The sequence below is a fragment of the Alligator sinensis genome, unplaced genomic scaffold, assembly GCF_000455745.1.
Source record: "Alligator sinensis unplaced genomic scaffold, ASM45574v1 scaffold118_1, whole genome shotgun sequence".
Classification (NCBI taxonomy): Eukaryota; Metazoa; Chordata; order Crocodylia; family Alligatoridae; genus Alligator; species Alligator sinensis.
Window position 1 is genome coordinate 561173 of NW_005841850.1, and position 16203 is coordinate 577375.

The 16203-nt window shown below is 43.0% G+C and overlaps 1 protein-coding gene across 4 annotated transcripts in view; it reads left to right on the forward strand.

Moving 5' to 3' along the window:
• Positions 1 to 13121, forward strand: part of VMP1 (vacuole membrane protein 1) — a 74122-nt gene extending 61001 nt beyond the window's left edge. For 3 of the 4 annotated variants that reach the window (XM_006016051.3, XM_014522571.2, XM_025210007.1), the window contains 2 exons: positions 10967 to 11069; positions 12317 to 13121. In XM_006016051.3, the coding sequence (XP_006016113.1) occupies positions 10967 to 11069; positions 12317 to 12460 (247 nt within the window). In that variant the 3' untranslated portion in view covers positions 12461 to 13121. Of the gene's footprint in view, positions 1 to 10966; positions 11071 to 12316 lie in introns of those variants that run through there. The other variant, XR_003095220.1, reaches the window with a different exon arrangement.
• Positions 13122 to 16203: the final 3082 nt, after the last annotated feature.

Genomic DNA, 16203 nt, shown 5'->3' on the forward strand with positions numbered 1-16203 from the left:
ACCAAAATGAAAGTTTTTTTGGGTAAGAGTTTTAAAAAAAAAAAAAAAAAAAAAGAGAGAGAGAGGTGCAACTGGTCAAAAATAGCTAATTAGCTGTTGATGTTAGCCACTCCCAAATTTGCTTTTCATTTTTGATCAACGCTACTGCTGACTAAGGTATGTTTTCAAAGCCGTCTTTTATTTCAATTCTTAGGCCAAAGCTGGTAGTTTTTTCCTACTTCATCCGTCTTGGAGATAGTCTTGCATCAAGTTACTTAAAACATATTCACAAGACCTCTGCTGGATTCGGATTTTTATTAGATGGTTGATGTCAGAGTTCAGAAATGTTCTCGGGAGACAGTAAGATTTTTGGAATGTCCCGGTATCCTTGACTCGTTTTCTTTTTTTCTCAAGCAGTGTCTGCTAGCATTACCTCACCGATGTTTTTTTTTTTTCCCCCCCCTCCCCTGGATTCAGTGTATAAAACACGTTAAGCAGCAGCTTGCATTAGAAGGTCTTACTCATAATTAAATACAAAAACCAGGATGCATTTAGCGGTCAGTAATGTTAATCATTTTAATGAAATTCATTCTGTCTTTTACGAAAGAAAAAGTTGCTAAGCAGAAAGCCTTTTCTTCAAAGGAGAAGGGATGTGCTGGCTCGCAAAACTTTAGACAAAAGATTGTACTGAGGCAGAAGCGGGGATTTACTGAGGTCCCTGAAACTTTTCTGGTTTTCTCCCCTAGATGGTATTCTCCTTCACAAATGCACAAGTCTTAATTTTAAAAATGAAAAGTGAAGTTGTGGCAACTGCAAAGAGTTCCAGACAAGACTCTGTTCATGGCACCCTGAGCTTCCAGCCTGTTAATATTGTTGAGTGATTTGACTTTGCAGTTGTATTTTGTCGAAGATCTGTCTCACCAGGAGTCTTCCCAAGCATGTTACAGTTGGGTATAATTACAAAAAACCAAAGCGGAGGGAAATTCAGAGGCTCAAAAGAATGTGTTTAGCTAAATGTTGAAATAAAGTGTGAATGTCAGAGGCAGAAGGAACTGAAGGAGGGTAGTTACAACAGCACGAGGGAACGTGCCAGACCCGCAGAGAGGTCAGGCTGCAGGAAGGTGTCATTCGAGGAAGACGATACAGCAAGATGCGAGAAGCTGGAAGAGACCCGGGTATTGGAAATGCAAGGAGGCTCATACTGGCAACATCTGGTTTAGGTTGGGGTCAGCATAGTTTGATGCCTTGTGGGGTGCCAGGAGATGGGGGCCAGCATCTCGCTTCGTGCATCCATGTTCGGAGTGAGCTTTGAGCTGCTATCGGGAAGAAAACAGGTGGAGGGCCACCAGTTCGATCAGCTGATAGTTTAGAGGTGACAACATCGATGTCTTGCAAGGATGGTTAGATAGGAAGTGTTTTCTGCTTGGGTCTTAGAGTTTCAAAGGAAGGAATGGAGGTGGCTGCCAAGGGAGAATGGTGATTTATGAGCTTTTGTGTTTTGTGACTTTAAAGATGAGGTTAGCTTACTAAGCAGCCATGTTCCATACTTCTCTACTGGTTTGAGGTCAGAATTAGCCCATTTTAAAATGGTTTAATTAGCATGTGTGTTGTGGGTTTTCTTTGGGCTTGTTTTTAATCTTTCCTTTTTAATTTTTTTTACCTAGTGCTGCAGGGATGTTTATAAAGTCACTAAGCTTATTGCTTCAAAACATGATCATATTTGGCTTTGAAGTGGTGATTTCAAATGGGGAATGAGAATTCCCAGAAAACTACTAAAGAAATATTATTCAAAGCAAACCATGCATAGAACGCCGGCACGCTGTCCTCTTGCCAAATGGTTTATCAGAAAGAAAAGTTCTCCTCAACCCCCCCCTGTATTTGAACATGCTGTAATTGGGTTTCCATCCTTTGTTAGCAGAGCAGGGGGAAAAGGGCTGGAGATCCTAAATTCCTGCAGCGTTGTGTGGGGGTAAGCACTTACTAAGCAGTTGCTGAGTGTGGCCCCAGAGATGGCTGCACCTCAGTGGCAAGTGGAATGATTAATACTGGAACAGCTTGTTAAACTTTTCAGCATCCTCCAGGAGGAAGGCTTTGATGCACGTGACCGGCACTGACTGTATCAGAGAAGCTTCAGCTCAGGTCAGCTGTCTCTGCAGTCCTAATCAGCGAGGGAAGAGAGGGGTTTTCTCATAGTGAAAGTGCTCAAGTTCTCTCCCCAGTGCACGTTCAGATGATCTCTTAGGAGACTGACAGAGCTGGCAGAAGAAATACCCCTGGCACCATCTGATGGGCTCATTCCCCTTCCAAAAGTAGTGGCTGAGCAAATCATCGCGCATGATTTGCAGGAGTGGACAAAGTGAAATGTGCTCGGTGGCTGGGAGGCAGGCGGCATGCCGAGGGCAGCAGTCCTGAGCAGAGCAAGGCTGGAACCATCCGGGCCATGCTGCGCCCACGAGACAGGAAACGCCCTGTCGTAACACACTGAAGTCTGATTGCGCAGACATGCCTCTGACCACCTGCCCCGAAGCATCAGATACTTCTGAGCAGTTTCTTGGTTTGGCATTTCACCTGGGCCCGTTTTTCTGCTAGTGCTTGAAAGTCATACGGACCAGTTTGAATCTGACTGGCTTGCAGTTATAAGTAACGAGATCAAAGGAAACAAACCACGGGTAATTCAGACTCGAGTCCCCAGCTCTATGATCTAATACTTGGTTGCTGTTTGTCACGTTACAGCATGCGAGATGAGCCATTGACTAAAAGCAAATTAATCATAATGGGCCTTGACTTGACTTGTAAAGGGCATGGAGCTTCCTTCTCGAAGGAGGGATGGGAGAAAAGGTGAGGTCTGAAATTGCCCCGTCCCGTAATGTCTGGAAACCTCGGCCATCAAACACCCGAGCTGAAAACGTAGAGCTCAAAACGTGGCATTGGCCGCGAGATGCCAATGGCAGGCGGCCTGCAGCGTGGCCTCTCCAGCGTGTGCGAGGGGAGCCCTCGGCGTCCTGGGCCCCGCCACGCCAGGGCAGGCTCTTTAGCAGCTCGGGGACGTCAGGTTCTGACTAGAGAAGCCGAATGCTGTGGGAGGAGCAGGCTCGCACATGCGTATCCTTCACCTTGGATCTTTATGTAACCAAATTAGCTCAGACTGACTGGCTGTAGAAAGGCCTTTTCCTGTGACCTGATCTTGTTGAATTAGCATCTTCAGGTCTGTTTTGGAGAGGTGCGTCCACTCCGTGTTCAGACTAAGGCTGCTGCTTTATATGCATTATATGCTGCTTTATATGCTTTATTTCCTCTGGAAATAACCTGAGAACGGAGATCATTTGAGGTGCGAGTCTCCCAAGGTAGAAATGCTTTTGGAAGCTTCCAACAAAACACCTGACCTTTCTCAGTACGGTGAAATCAATGGCTCCCCTCCCCCAAGTATATCAGAAACCTGTGGGATTGTGCCTTTATAATACAGCTGTGTGCACAATAAGGCAACTGTGGCACAAAAAGGGTTTTACTAGCTTGAAAGGGGCACAGGTGGGGATGAAACTCGAGAGGTTCTGGTGCTAAAACCTTTACGTGGATCACAACAGAATGAGAATGGTTTCTGTGGGATTTAACCCTCAACTAGCCACTGAATGTTTGAGGTTGTCCTGGTTGCTCTTTAAAGACACAGCGCGGGTTTGCTTGCGTTCTGAGTGATGCAACAAAAACCAAAATGTCTCGAGGAAAAATGTGGCTTGGGTCACTGGTGTCTTTAAGCATGTCCCAGAAAAAAAATGGATCAAACATATGAAGTGATTTTTTTTTTTAAAACTCTGTGGTCACGACTAGGAGGTCTTTTACTGGAGGATTAGTCCTCGGTGACATTGCACAAAATCAAACGGATTTGCAAAGCAGCTGCTTAACCCCAAACTACCCTCTCATGAATCCTGGTCGTTACACAGCCGGTTTGTTTAATTGACTATGCCCTTTCCTTCTGCAGTGAGAGAATGGCAAACACTGCCAGTGTCTGTGTGAATTTCCCCAAACCTCCTCACCCCGCGGTGGCTCTGATGGAGACTGAAGGCAGTGGCCATTCCTCTCTGCTATTAAAAGCTGGGTTTGCTGTGAATGCTCTTTGAGCCTTAGGCACCTTGGGAGTGGGTCTGGATTTGGTGCAGGATAATCTATCACCGTTGACTCAAGCATGGAGTCTGAGGTCCATTCTGACTCACCATTGAATGGTGTCCTGGTATTGGTTGAGCCTCAGGGAAATGGATGGTTTAAATACTGTGAGAATCTTTATCAGCACAGGAAATGACAGCTCATTAAAATACTAACCGTTAAGCCTGTTTAGATCACTGTCTGGAAAAGAATTAACCATTTGAAGGTTCATGTAACATGCCAGAAGGAAAAGGTGTTCCAGTTAAATAGTGAAGGAATTGTGCAAATTAATCAGGCTTCTTAACCGGTCAAGTGGCATCAGAATATTTCCACTGGACTTGGTTTTTAGGGGAGGGTATAATCTAGCCACAAAAAATGGAGAGAGGTAGACCATAGAAAAGCAGAAAGCCCAAGGTTTTTTGGGGGAAGGGGGCAAGACGACGTTTAAATGTCTCAGTCTTAGTGAATGCTTGGTTGGTTTTTGCATAGCGGTGTCGAGTGTGGAGTGCAAAGCTTCCCTGATGCCCGTGTCCGGTGCGCAGAGCCTAGAGAGAAAAGTGAGCACCTCGAGTCTGGGTGGAAGAGGAGCTCTGCGGGGTGTACCACAAAGCTTTCCCAAGCCCTTCACAGTTGTGTAGCAGCTGGACACCATTGCACTGGTTCCTGGCCCAGCTGCTTAGTTTGGTCAAAGTGTGGCACCGCTGTTCCCGAGATGTACGGGTAGCAGGCGAGGAAAGCCCAGAGCGGCAGGTTCCCTCCCTTGCAGTACTGCCTATCACAACTTTGCTCCTGAGTTTTCTGCTCCTGTCAAATCCGGCCACAGACTAAGCTTCCTTGCCCGCGCAGTGAGAAACATGACACGTGGTCGTGGCCCATGCGAATAAAAGAGGAAAGGGGAATTTTTTCCTTTTAGCCTCCTAGGAGAAAAAAGAGAACCTACAGATGAAATCCCAAGGAAGTTTCTTTCTGGTGTTTTCAGAGTTGAAGGCAGCCTACGAGGGTAGGGCCAGAGCACCTGGCTCAAACACGTTGTGACTCAGAATCCGACTCTTCAGGCACTAATCTGGCCTTTTACAGTTTATCACCCACAAAGGCGGTGTGTGGCTGTGTAGACAGGACAGGTTGAGGTGGTTTGGGGAGGAGGGGAGCTCAGCCCAAGGCTGGGGAAGCTTGCTGGCTTGATGCGAGGGAAGGCCTGGCCTCTCTTGTCTGCCAGCTATCCACTGCTAAAGCTGGAACCACGATCTTGAGGGTTCTGGTTCCCGGGTTCCCTAAGAGCATATTTAACTCTAGCTGTGCTCCATCTGGCCTTTGGGCTGTTGAGCAAAATGAAGTGTAGGTCCTCTTTTATTTTTTTTTCCCCCCCAGGGAAGTGTTAATTCTTAAGAAGGTTCTTCCCTTGAACAAGGACTGTGCCTGCATCTCCAGGAGCCGTACCGTCCACACAAGGCCACTCCTTGTGGCTGCAGCAAACAGTCTCCGTGCAGCTTAATGGAAAGGGCGTAGCAGAAATTGTTCACAAAGCGCGACTGACTCAATCTTGCATCACCTTTTCAAATCAAGGTTTGGTTTGTCTGGATTTGGGAGCCTGGCCTATAGCTTGTAATCTGGCTAAAACTATTTTGCCCCCTTTGGACTCTTTCCACCATAAAACTGGCTTCCCTGTTTTCACACTTGGCACTGCTTACCGATCCCAGCCTCCGGTTTGGTTCTGATTATTCAGCTTATTCCTTTGAAAGGATGTGAACTGGACACGATCACCAGGGCCCTGAATCATCACTGCACTTCAGTGCAGGCTCACGTCCCATCGACATAAATGGGGATTCGATGCTTTGTGTGCAGCTGGGTAATGTGCCCAGGTGCTTGAGTTGTGTTGAAACTTGGTTGTTTTTTTGTTTTGTTTTGCTTTGTTTTGTTTTTTTAATGTTCCAAGTCTTAATGTCCAGGTGGTCTGGGCTAAACATGGCACTTTCCAATGTACATCATTATACGGAGGCTTCTTAAGTAAATATATGTATATACAGAAGCGTTAAAAGATTGGAACTGTAGCTTCTAAATTCAGGATCCAGTGGCCTTTTCCGTGAATTGTTGGACGATGCTGGCAATCTAGAACATACACTTTATCAAAGTTTCTCAGTGTCCAGACTTTTTTCTTATTTAAGTATTTGTGAAATTTCAGTAAATGCGAAGATAACAGATACCCACGCAGCAAGAGGTATCATTGAGAAAAACAGCTGAGTTAAAAAAAGCCAAATTAAAAAAAACAAACCAGTAAATATATTGTTATAAAAACCTGATTTTTAATACTGCTGGAAGCAGAGTTGCTGGTCACTTATGAGGTGTGCAGGATTGTGTGTTTTGTCCCTTATGTGTTGGTAGGATAAACTGTTTTGTTCTTCAGATTTTCCACATCTTTTGTATTGCTTTGCTGCTGTTTTGGACACAATTTGATTGTTTGCAGAAAATCCACCTTTATGTCGGAGAGATGCTGGCAAACGTTTTGCTGCCATTTTGTATTGTCCTCCTGCAAGTGAGGTGCGAAGTTTGGTAGAGACAGTCACTCTTCTGAAAGCAAAAAAGGAAGATCTGGAAAGCTGTAGAGTGCACTGACCTTGACAAATGGGTGTTTGATTACTACACAGTGCAAATTAAAATCAGTCAATTAAATGCAGGGATAACAAGCAGAAATGTGCTTGCAATTGTCAGTCTCAAATAACCAATTTTTCACAGTTCTTTAAAGAGAAGTTTTAACTGCATTCAGATGATACAGCCACCCTCTAGATAGCTGATGCCACTTGAAACAAAGCTTAAGCTTTTTAATGCAGGATCATTCAAAGTGTACTTTGTGATGTTCAATTCCATGTTTGGAAAAACAGCATTTCTGTTTCATTAGTGAATGATAGAAAATGTGTCATTTAAAATTGCATTTTACAGTAGGAGAAAAATGTATACAGTTTAAAGCTTTTTTTAAGTAATAATTTAAAATTGTGACAGCAAAAATATATTGTATTAGATTTATACACTGCCCTTCCCAACAAAGGCTCAGGACAGCTTGCAGCAAGAGAACAAAGTAACTTACAAAACCAGAGAACTGATCAGTTTTATTTGAATTGCTTTAGTGGATTATATTTAAATAGGCTTTTTATTTGAAAAAAAGAAAAATATATTCCTTGCACCAAATGTTGTAAATTAATCCAGATGCATTTTAGCTTCCAACACAATGCAGTGTATTTTTTTTTTTTATGTGGTGTAAAACATCATCTCCATTTTTAACAGAGGTGGTGTGTAACAAGTAAAATATCCCATGCAGCTTCAGGTTCTACAAACGGTTCATATTTTTATAGTTTCAGAAACTGAGTTGGAGGGGGAAAAAATATATATATATACACTAAGCTTTAGAAGACATTTAGATTCTATTCTGCTTATAAAAGTCAGACGGCCTCTGTCTGCCGGAGCCCTGGATGGAATTGCTCATACACCACTTTTCATAAAATGCTTTTTGGGGAAAGAGAATATGATACAGCAGCACCTCGCTGACTCGCATTGCATCCCTATTGATGCAAGTCAATTGAAGTCTGCAAATTAGTGAACAAGTACAACAGTGGGAATGTGTGATGGAGTACAGCTCACCCTCCTGTTTTGGCACTTGAGCTGCTTATGAAATTTCCCAACATCGTAGTGAACAAACTTTTTTTATTTTGTACAAAAATTGAAGTACATCGATTTATTGCAACACGTGTTGCAAAATCTTTGCCTGATGCACAAGCTTTTTGACTCGTGCATCTGCACAGTCCGCATGTTGGCTCAAAGTTTTGTACTTTGAGGCCCTTTTTATTTCTTACTCTGGTTTATTAGCACCAGCCTTGCTCATTGAAAAAGACCACTGGCTTTGCTCTCAGAACTGCAGCAGTTAAGAGAATCCAGGCAGCTCAGGGAAGCTTGAAATCACTTATTTTCAAAGCTGCGGTTATGTTCGGTGGTGCAGGGCATGTACAGTGCAATATGCAGGTTTCATCTAAAATCCTACAACTACAGTCATTTTTTTTTTTTAATTTTATTTTTTGAAGAGGCATCCCTCTTTTTTGGAAGGCTTACCCTCTGTGTCGGCAGCCACAACTGGGCCCAGCTCCTGGCTGGAGTTGTTGAAACTGCTGGTGAAAACGGGTGTCCAGTCACCAGTGACTGAGCTAGCGGGTCAGCGAGGTTTTTCTAGGCCTCCTGGGATGGCATCCCGACAGTCTGTAACAAAGTACAATTACTCAATTTCCAGCTTTGAAAATAAACTCTCAGCCTGTAACTGGGTTCTGTACATACAGTTAAATGTTGCTGCTACTTCAAAACCCGATGTGGGAAAATGTCAGTAGGATGACTGCTTAAATAGCTGAGTTTTACTGAAAGGCTGCAGAGATAATCCGACCTAACCATTGTGGTAGAGGTTAGAGAATTGCATTTCGGGTACTGTGGATGCATGTACATGTTGGCTACTTTCTAAACTTCTCTCCAGTGAGACAGTGTAGATTTCTTTAGCAGGCTACGTATAATATTAAATAAGCAAGATACAGTGAAGTGTGCAATAATTCAGGTTTGCCTTCGTGCCCCAAAGGGCTAATTTAGTTTCTTTGTTATACAGTGAAGTTCATATTGTTTGTTTTTAAAAAATGTGCATAGTATTTCCAGCTAAACAATTACTTTAAAACGTGTTTTGGATGCATGATGAGCAATCATTACTCTAAAACTTGGGAACTTAGTTTAAGCTTGTTGCTCTAGGGTATTTTGGGGTTTTTTTAGAATTTGAGGGTTTGAATTAGTTGGTTTTCTTTATCGACGGCTTTTTGATTACTCATTCAATTCTCGTTGTTTGAACAGTTCTAATATAAAAGTCATGGAAAGTTTTAAAAGTAAAATAACACCTTTCAGGAGCCTTTTCTTCCTTTGTCTTGCATGCGTCACTTAAAAAAAGAAAAGAAAAAAGAAACCTCAGAATTTTCAAACTGACTCGTGACCGGCGAGTCATTTGGGAGATTTTCTACCAGCGAGGAGGTATCAGGGCCTTACAGAGTGTTTTGAAGAACTGGAAATGGCTGGTACAAACTGGTACTCTGTTATATGAAATGCAGACATGGGTGTGCATTACCCTTGCAAAAGTGCTTGGAAAATATACCAGTCCAAGCACAAAATCCGTTTGTGGCAGGTTGAGAGCAAGTGACTGATGCAAGCATTGTTTTTCCTTGAAACTTGGTGTTCAAAAAACTCCTTGCCCCAGGCTACTGGACCACGTAGAATTAGCAAGGCAGATCAGGAGCTAGAGAGATCTCTGGATTTACAAATACTTGCAGCATCAGAAAGCTGCTGTCCTCCTCGTGTCTTCTGAGAAGGAGCTGAGTGGTGATGCAGTTTGAGAGGAGATGCAGCCATCCTTAGCCAGAGCTCCCAGAAGCAAGGTAGAGGGGAGCGGTCCCTTTTAATACCTCTGCTTTTGGTGGATCAAAGCACCTTGCATAAAACTTTCCCTCCTAGTAATGGAGGATCAGAAATTCCAAATTTGTAGCATTTGTTTAGCTGGAGCTGATGAAGACCCGGCTATCTGGGAAGCAGTTTGTCCCTTTTCAAGCATTCAGACTGTCGGCACTGGAGAAACTTTGTGCAAGAAATTCCCACTGGTTCTCCCAGCGAGGTCGTGTGTAGATAGATGCAGGCTCAGCCACAGGAACCTGGCGTTGTGCTTGGGCTTCCTTTGGATTAACTCTGGTTGCTTCTTGTATGGGGGGAGGACGCTGTGAGCATCTCTTGAGGGTATTTCTAAAACGCCAGGACTAAACGGGCCCCAGTGGGAAGGAGGGGGTGGAGGCGGCAGGGTACAGGTTCTGTTCCTGTTGACTAATGTGGCACACGATTGTTAGATAATGGATATAAAAACTGATGCTGATTTGATATTTCTTTTCTGAGTCACAATTTTTTTAAACTGCTCTGGCATCTGCTGAATGGCATTTAGCAGCCACATTGCTGAACCTGTCTCACATCAGTGCTTCAGTGGTTTATAGACGGTCCTGAGTACATAAACTTATCAGTGCTCATTATAATGTTCATCTGAGAACAAGGTGTTTAGAAATGTACTGCATTTTCTGTGCAAAGTCATCTGCCATAAACCCATGGAGTGATTCAGAACAAGGTTCATAGTTCCTTCTTTGTTCCTTTGTTAATCACTGACTAGTGGGAGGTGCCTTTAGAATTTGCTAATGCATTCTTTTTGGATAAGGATGACGCACAGATTGTCCTAATAAGGACTGAAGTTTGAGAAAGGGGCCGCCTTCTTTGAGAAGATAGGGGCAAGTCATAGGGCGGGCAGTTTCTTTTTTAACTGAGGGATGACACAAGCACAAGTCATTTCCTTATTAATCGGTTCAAACCAGTTCTTACAGGAACTGCTGGTGATAAATGTGGGACTTCTGAGAAGTCATTCATTTTATTCTCAGCACTGCTTCAGTGCACAGCCCCAGCTGGGCTTCTCCCTGACTCAAAAGGAAATACTGGAGCTCAGAGCCTCTCTCCATCTTACCTCTGAGCTTGGCATCCGTAGTCTGCTGTGAAATACTTTTTTTTTCTTTTTTATCTCCTTTATTTATTTATTTATTTATTTATTTATTTAATTTTTGAGGGCCCGGGGACCCATTTGTCCCCTTCAGATGAACCAAGCGAGTGCTTTATATAACATGGCTATCCTGAGCCGTGGCTTGAATCTGAACTTTGTTCTCTTTGAGTCCAGGTGGTAAGTTTAAAAAAAAAACCTAAAATGATTTTCTTATTTTGTCTCTCCCCACAATTTGTCTTGTTTTCTGGGATGAATTTGCTTCAGTGCTGTCCCAAGTATAGGTCCTTCTCTTCAGAAGCCGTTCCAAGAATACTTGGAAGCTCAGCGGATAAAACTCCACCACAGACCTGACAGTGGAGTGCCACAGGTAAGAACGCCGCCCGTCCCCCTTCGCCACTTCTTGGCTGTCCCATGACTTTACTCCCCGGCTTTGCTAGGCAGACTTCCGGTTCCAGTTTTCAGAGACCTGCAAATGGCAAAGGAACAAAGGTTTAAATGTCACCTGAAAAACCAGCTAGGAATTTTGGGGGGCAACTATTTGAACTGCAGCCGGGTTAGGGATTTGAGCTGTTTGGGGAGCGGGCTAAAGGCACCTAAGCCAAGCGGCTAGTTTCTCTTGCCCCTCAGTCTGCGTAGTGCTGCAATAAGTGCTTGAGATAGGGAAGAATTGAGTTTACATGAAAAAAGAAGCCCCTTCCTCACTGATTATGACTAAAGCCTGTAGGATGTGAATGTCCCAGTTCCTTACTGGCTACTTAAAAAAATTTTTAAAAAAATCTCTTAATGAAAAGACAGTAAGCAGAAGGTGATGAAGTGGTGGGGTCCTTTCATAGAAATAATCTTTAAAGCTGGGGATACAAAAGATGGAGGAAAATCTACTCTCTTTTTTCTGAAAACCAAGAGGTTAATTGCATACAAATTATTAATCTACTGTAGACTTGACTATCTTCAACCCAAGCCCTGTGTTCCTATAAACGTTGGCTTTCCTAACGCTTACCAGAAAGCAGGATAAGGGAGGGAGGATCAGACTGGAATAACTCAATAGGCAGAAGCATGTCCTGTACGATGCAGTAAGAGTTGTGCACTGCTGCCCTCCTTTGACCAAAGCCAACCGTTAGGGGAAGAGCCCAGGACTGGAAAACACTTCAGAGAAGCGTGACAGTCACATTCACTTGCAGTGACACAAGGGCTGGAAAGGAGCTGGAAGTTGGCACGCTGTGCGCAGTGTAGGAAACTAGTGACCCTATTGTTCTCTCAGCACATGGGAACGACAAGGGCTGATATCAGGCTCCGCTCGCTCTGAATCTTGCAAGCCGCCAACAAAAAGCAAGGCGAGGGCCAATAAAGTGCTGACTCGTGGTCATTAGCAAGGATTCCTGCTTTGCCCTGTAGTGACTTGGCTGCCCCTTCCCTGGTCTTTTTTTTTTAAGTTGGCTTTGCAAGGGAAGTGGCAGGGATCCCATCAGACTGTGCTCGGTTCCTGGTTTCATTCACAAAATTGCAGAATCCTGGAATGGTTCGAATCCTTCCTTTCAGCTACCGAGAGAAGAATCCTTCTTTGTACGAGCTGCTAATCTGCCTCTCTCCTTTTTCTGTCTTGTCTTTTTTCTGCAGGGGGAGAGCTGGTTATCATGGATGTTTGAAAAGCTTGTCATTGGCATGGTTTGCTATTTCATCTTGTCTATAATCAACTCCATGGCCCAGAGCTATGCCAAGCGGCTGCAGCAGAAGATGTACTCCGAAGAAAAGACCAAATGAGCTGGGGAACCCCCCCCTCGAAATGGTCTCTCTCAGACACGAAAGTGACAGGTGTTACCATATATTTAAAATCGGCATTATTCAAAACAGGAAAAAACTTTTTAAAATCATCAGGTTTTCAGCTGTAACAAGTTTTTCTTTTCTTTTGAAAGTAATTCGGCTTTTAGAGCAGAACTTTCACTGACAAACTTTATGTATGTTAAGGTAAGGTTAACTCAGCCTGAGTTGTACATGAAGGGGTGGTGTGTTAAACTCATGTTTAACATAAATGCTGTCCATTCCAATTTACTTTCAAAATTGATTTGATACTTAGCACAACTCCAGATGCCCGACTAACTCGCAACCCGGCCTAAAAGTAATGTCTTTATTTTGAAGGATGGCTCTTTCACTTCTCCTAATTTCCAAGTCATTGAAATGTATATAAACGATGATAGATTGGATAGCAGTCTTGCATGTTCCTCCTGAGAACATTATCCCACGTGAACGCTGAGAAAAGTCCTCCTGTACTGCACGTGCCTCGGTTGGGAAAGCCAGCCTGGCCAACTTCCTATGGGTGTGAGCAGAGATGGCTGCAGTCAGACTGGTGACACTAACGTTTTCTATTCTGTATATTTAGAATGAAGTTGAGATAAAAACTTTATAAAGTCATCTTTGATCATTCCAGAATTTCTCGTGTCAGTCTTTTTCAGCTGTTTCTTCTCCACTACACCTTTTGTATATTCTGTTTATCTTGAGTTTCTTTATTAAGCCTCTGTATTGCATGCTTTTACTAATCCTTCCTGTGCACATGGGGCAGAAGCCTTTTGTTCTTGATTTGTCTCGCAAGAACTTCTTGCTCAGGAGAAGGAGGTAGAAAGCATGGAGTTGGCACCTTGCACTTTGATTTATTTAAATTGGCCACCTGAATTAAACTTCCATTTATTTTTATCATATCACTCTTTAGAGGTTTGCTTAGGGCAACAAAGTGCAGCAGCACCAGGGACGCAGAAAAAGAGATGGGGGAGCATGGATATTTAGAACTGAGACGGATTTGGTGTAAAACAGTAATGGTAATTAACAACTGCATTAAAGAACATGAAAGTCTACTCAGATTATCCAGATACTCGTTTTCTTATAAATATTGTTACAGATCAGTGTGTTGCCTGGTTTCAATGTATGTGAAATGACCCAACATTAGTGATAGGCTTGTTCCCTTTTAGTAAGTAGGTTGCTATTCTACTGCTGTTGTATATAGAATGCTTCTCTAATAACTGCTAAGCTAGTAAGGATGAGCTAATTAAAAAAAAATAATTCTCCTTTCCTTTAATCAGATGTTCTTTAATGGTGGTGCATGGAGCATAGTTAGGATAGAACTGGCTCAACACCTTTTCAGTTAGATGCTTCTCTACGATAGAGCAGGGCCGCTCTCGAGCAAGGTGCAGTAACTGTGTATTTTGTTCAGTCCTGCCTGAATGTCCACTTGTGTTGCCTCCCGTCGTGACATCTCCATGGCTGTACCATCCTGTCGGATAGCTTATCAGACTGATGTTGACTGTTGGATGTCATGGCAACAACAGTCGGTAGGCTGTCTGACATTTTGGTATCTTTCATCTGACCGTTTGCTCATCCATCTCAAACTTGTTTTCATTGAACATCAACAGGCATCTCAGTGTTTGAAAGTTAGGATGGATCTGACTTCTAATGTAAGCCTGTCTTAAAATTCAGCACTCGGCCTCAGAAGCATCCCAAGTGTGTGTGAGATGCATGCTGTTTTGCTTTTGTACACCCCATATGTAACTTTAAACAAACTGACAGTGTTAACGAGCGAGGAAAGTTTTTATATAGGCATCTAACCAGAACTTCTAATGAGAACATTGTTTCTAGATCATCTACGCTATTGGAGGGACGGGGCAGACTTTTTAAAGGCAACAGGGGCATATAATTGCCCAACTTTCATGGGGGGTAGTGTGAGGGGGACAGGATTAAATGCCTTTTTTGCATCTTTAAAAATCTTGCCCCTGTCTTGAAAGAGAAACCATTTTCATATTTTTAAAAAAAATTTCTAGAGCTGAGATTTAATTTTCCTCCTTTGGCCCCATTATGGCCTTTGAATGAAATGTTGATAACAAACTCAAGCAGCTGCATTCAAGAAAAAATCAGAACCACTTGATATTCACAAGTCTGGGTTTAAATCAGCCCAAACTTAAAATCCTGCAATTAAATTGATCGCATGCAGTTGGATTGATTGCATGTATGTTCTACAGTTTGGAAGCATTTATTGCAGTTTTCCCCAAGATATGTTAGGTGTTAGGAAACTATGGTTTGCCATTTCGCACTGTTTTGCAGGCACCTTTTGGCTTTTCCAGATATAACCTCTCTGAAGTTTTCGTTCCATTTACACTAAAGTCTCTGCACCACCCTGGCAGCAGAAAGGGCCCGGAGGTGTGAGGAAGTGTAATCAACACCTGCTTGGATGCCCCTTTATGTAACCCAAGTGAGGTGAAGGGCTTGTATAATTAAGAATCTGTTGCAAGGTCTTTGTCTCGCAGTATGTGTGACCTCCTTCTGATGACTTCCCAGGCAGGCTGGTTAGCAAGGTCTTTCATCCGTAGTTTTCAGAGCCTGGAGAATAAGCAACCGGCAAACAATGCAAATTTCTCCATGTCTGAACATAAATAACTGCCAGCCATGTTGGTACGTGTCCATTCTAAAGAGCTGTGCTATCGTTTTGAAAGCTTTCCGAAGTTCCTCTTTTTTTTATCTGACATTTAGAGAATGGATTGGTCACTGTTCCTGCTTCTATCTCATCAGGCAGTGGAAGGAGAGTCTTATAAGACTTAATGCAAGGTAAAAATTAAGATTATGCAGACCTAATGAGACTTGCAAATGGATGGCTTAATGTTTACTCAAATAAAAATATATCTTGGTGACAGCGTTTCCTTTTGTTTCATTTCAGCTGAGTAAGTGCCATTGCTGTATATTGGGCCTATTCACGTTGCCCTGTAAAATGTGCCGTCATGACACAGATGCTCACTAATAAACAGTTCTAGAAGAGGGATCCACAATTGCGTTTGACAAATTCAAAGGAAATTCCAAAGCCTTAACCTCTACGTTCAAAAATATGTGGTTTGATAGTTTTAAAAAGCAAAAGATTCCTATTGTTTTAATGGGTTTCAAATGACATGGATGCTTGTTCTGTATTGGACTACCAATTTACCAGTTATTTGGTTGCATTTAAATGTGTTGATGAGGGTAGAGAAATGCAGTCTGAACTCTGTTACAGTAATGAAAGTTGGTGTATGTCACACCGTTTGAAATAGATACCGAGTCTACGCTTCTTGCTGTTTGGTTACTGCTTCTAACAAATTGATGACGTTTCCTTTATTTTCCCCTGCTTTGTATTCAGACTTTCCTTGAATCTTGAAGGTCACGCAGGAGTTAAGCAACCAGCAGCCCTAGCAATGGCCGCAACTATTTTGGTTTAGAGGGGTCTTGAAAGGGAAAACGGCAAAGTTGTAGAGAATTACCAGTGTCCTGTCCCGGGGCGCAGCCTGCCTGATTCAGTAATTTCGCACATCCACAATCAATATGAGGTAATGAAGCAAGAAGCTGCCATACTGTCAACTTAATCCTTACCAGTGCAGGGGCTCGGAGACGCCCTTTTGTGTTTTTGCCCCCCCCCCAAAACAGGCCAAGTGACTGGCATAGAGGACAAGCATAGAGAAGCCCAGAAAAAAAACCAGCAATGGAAAAATGTGCCCAGT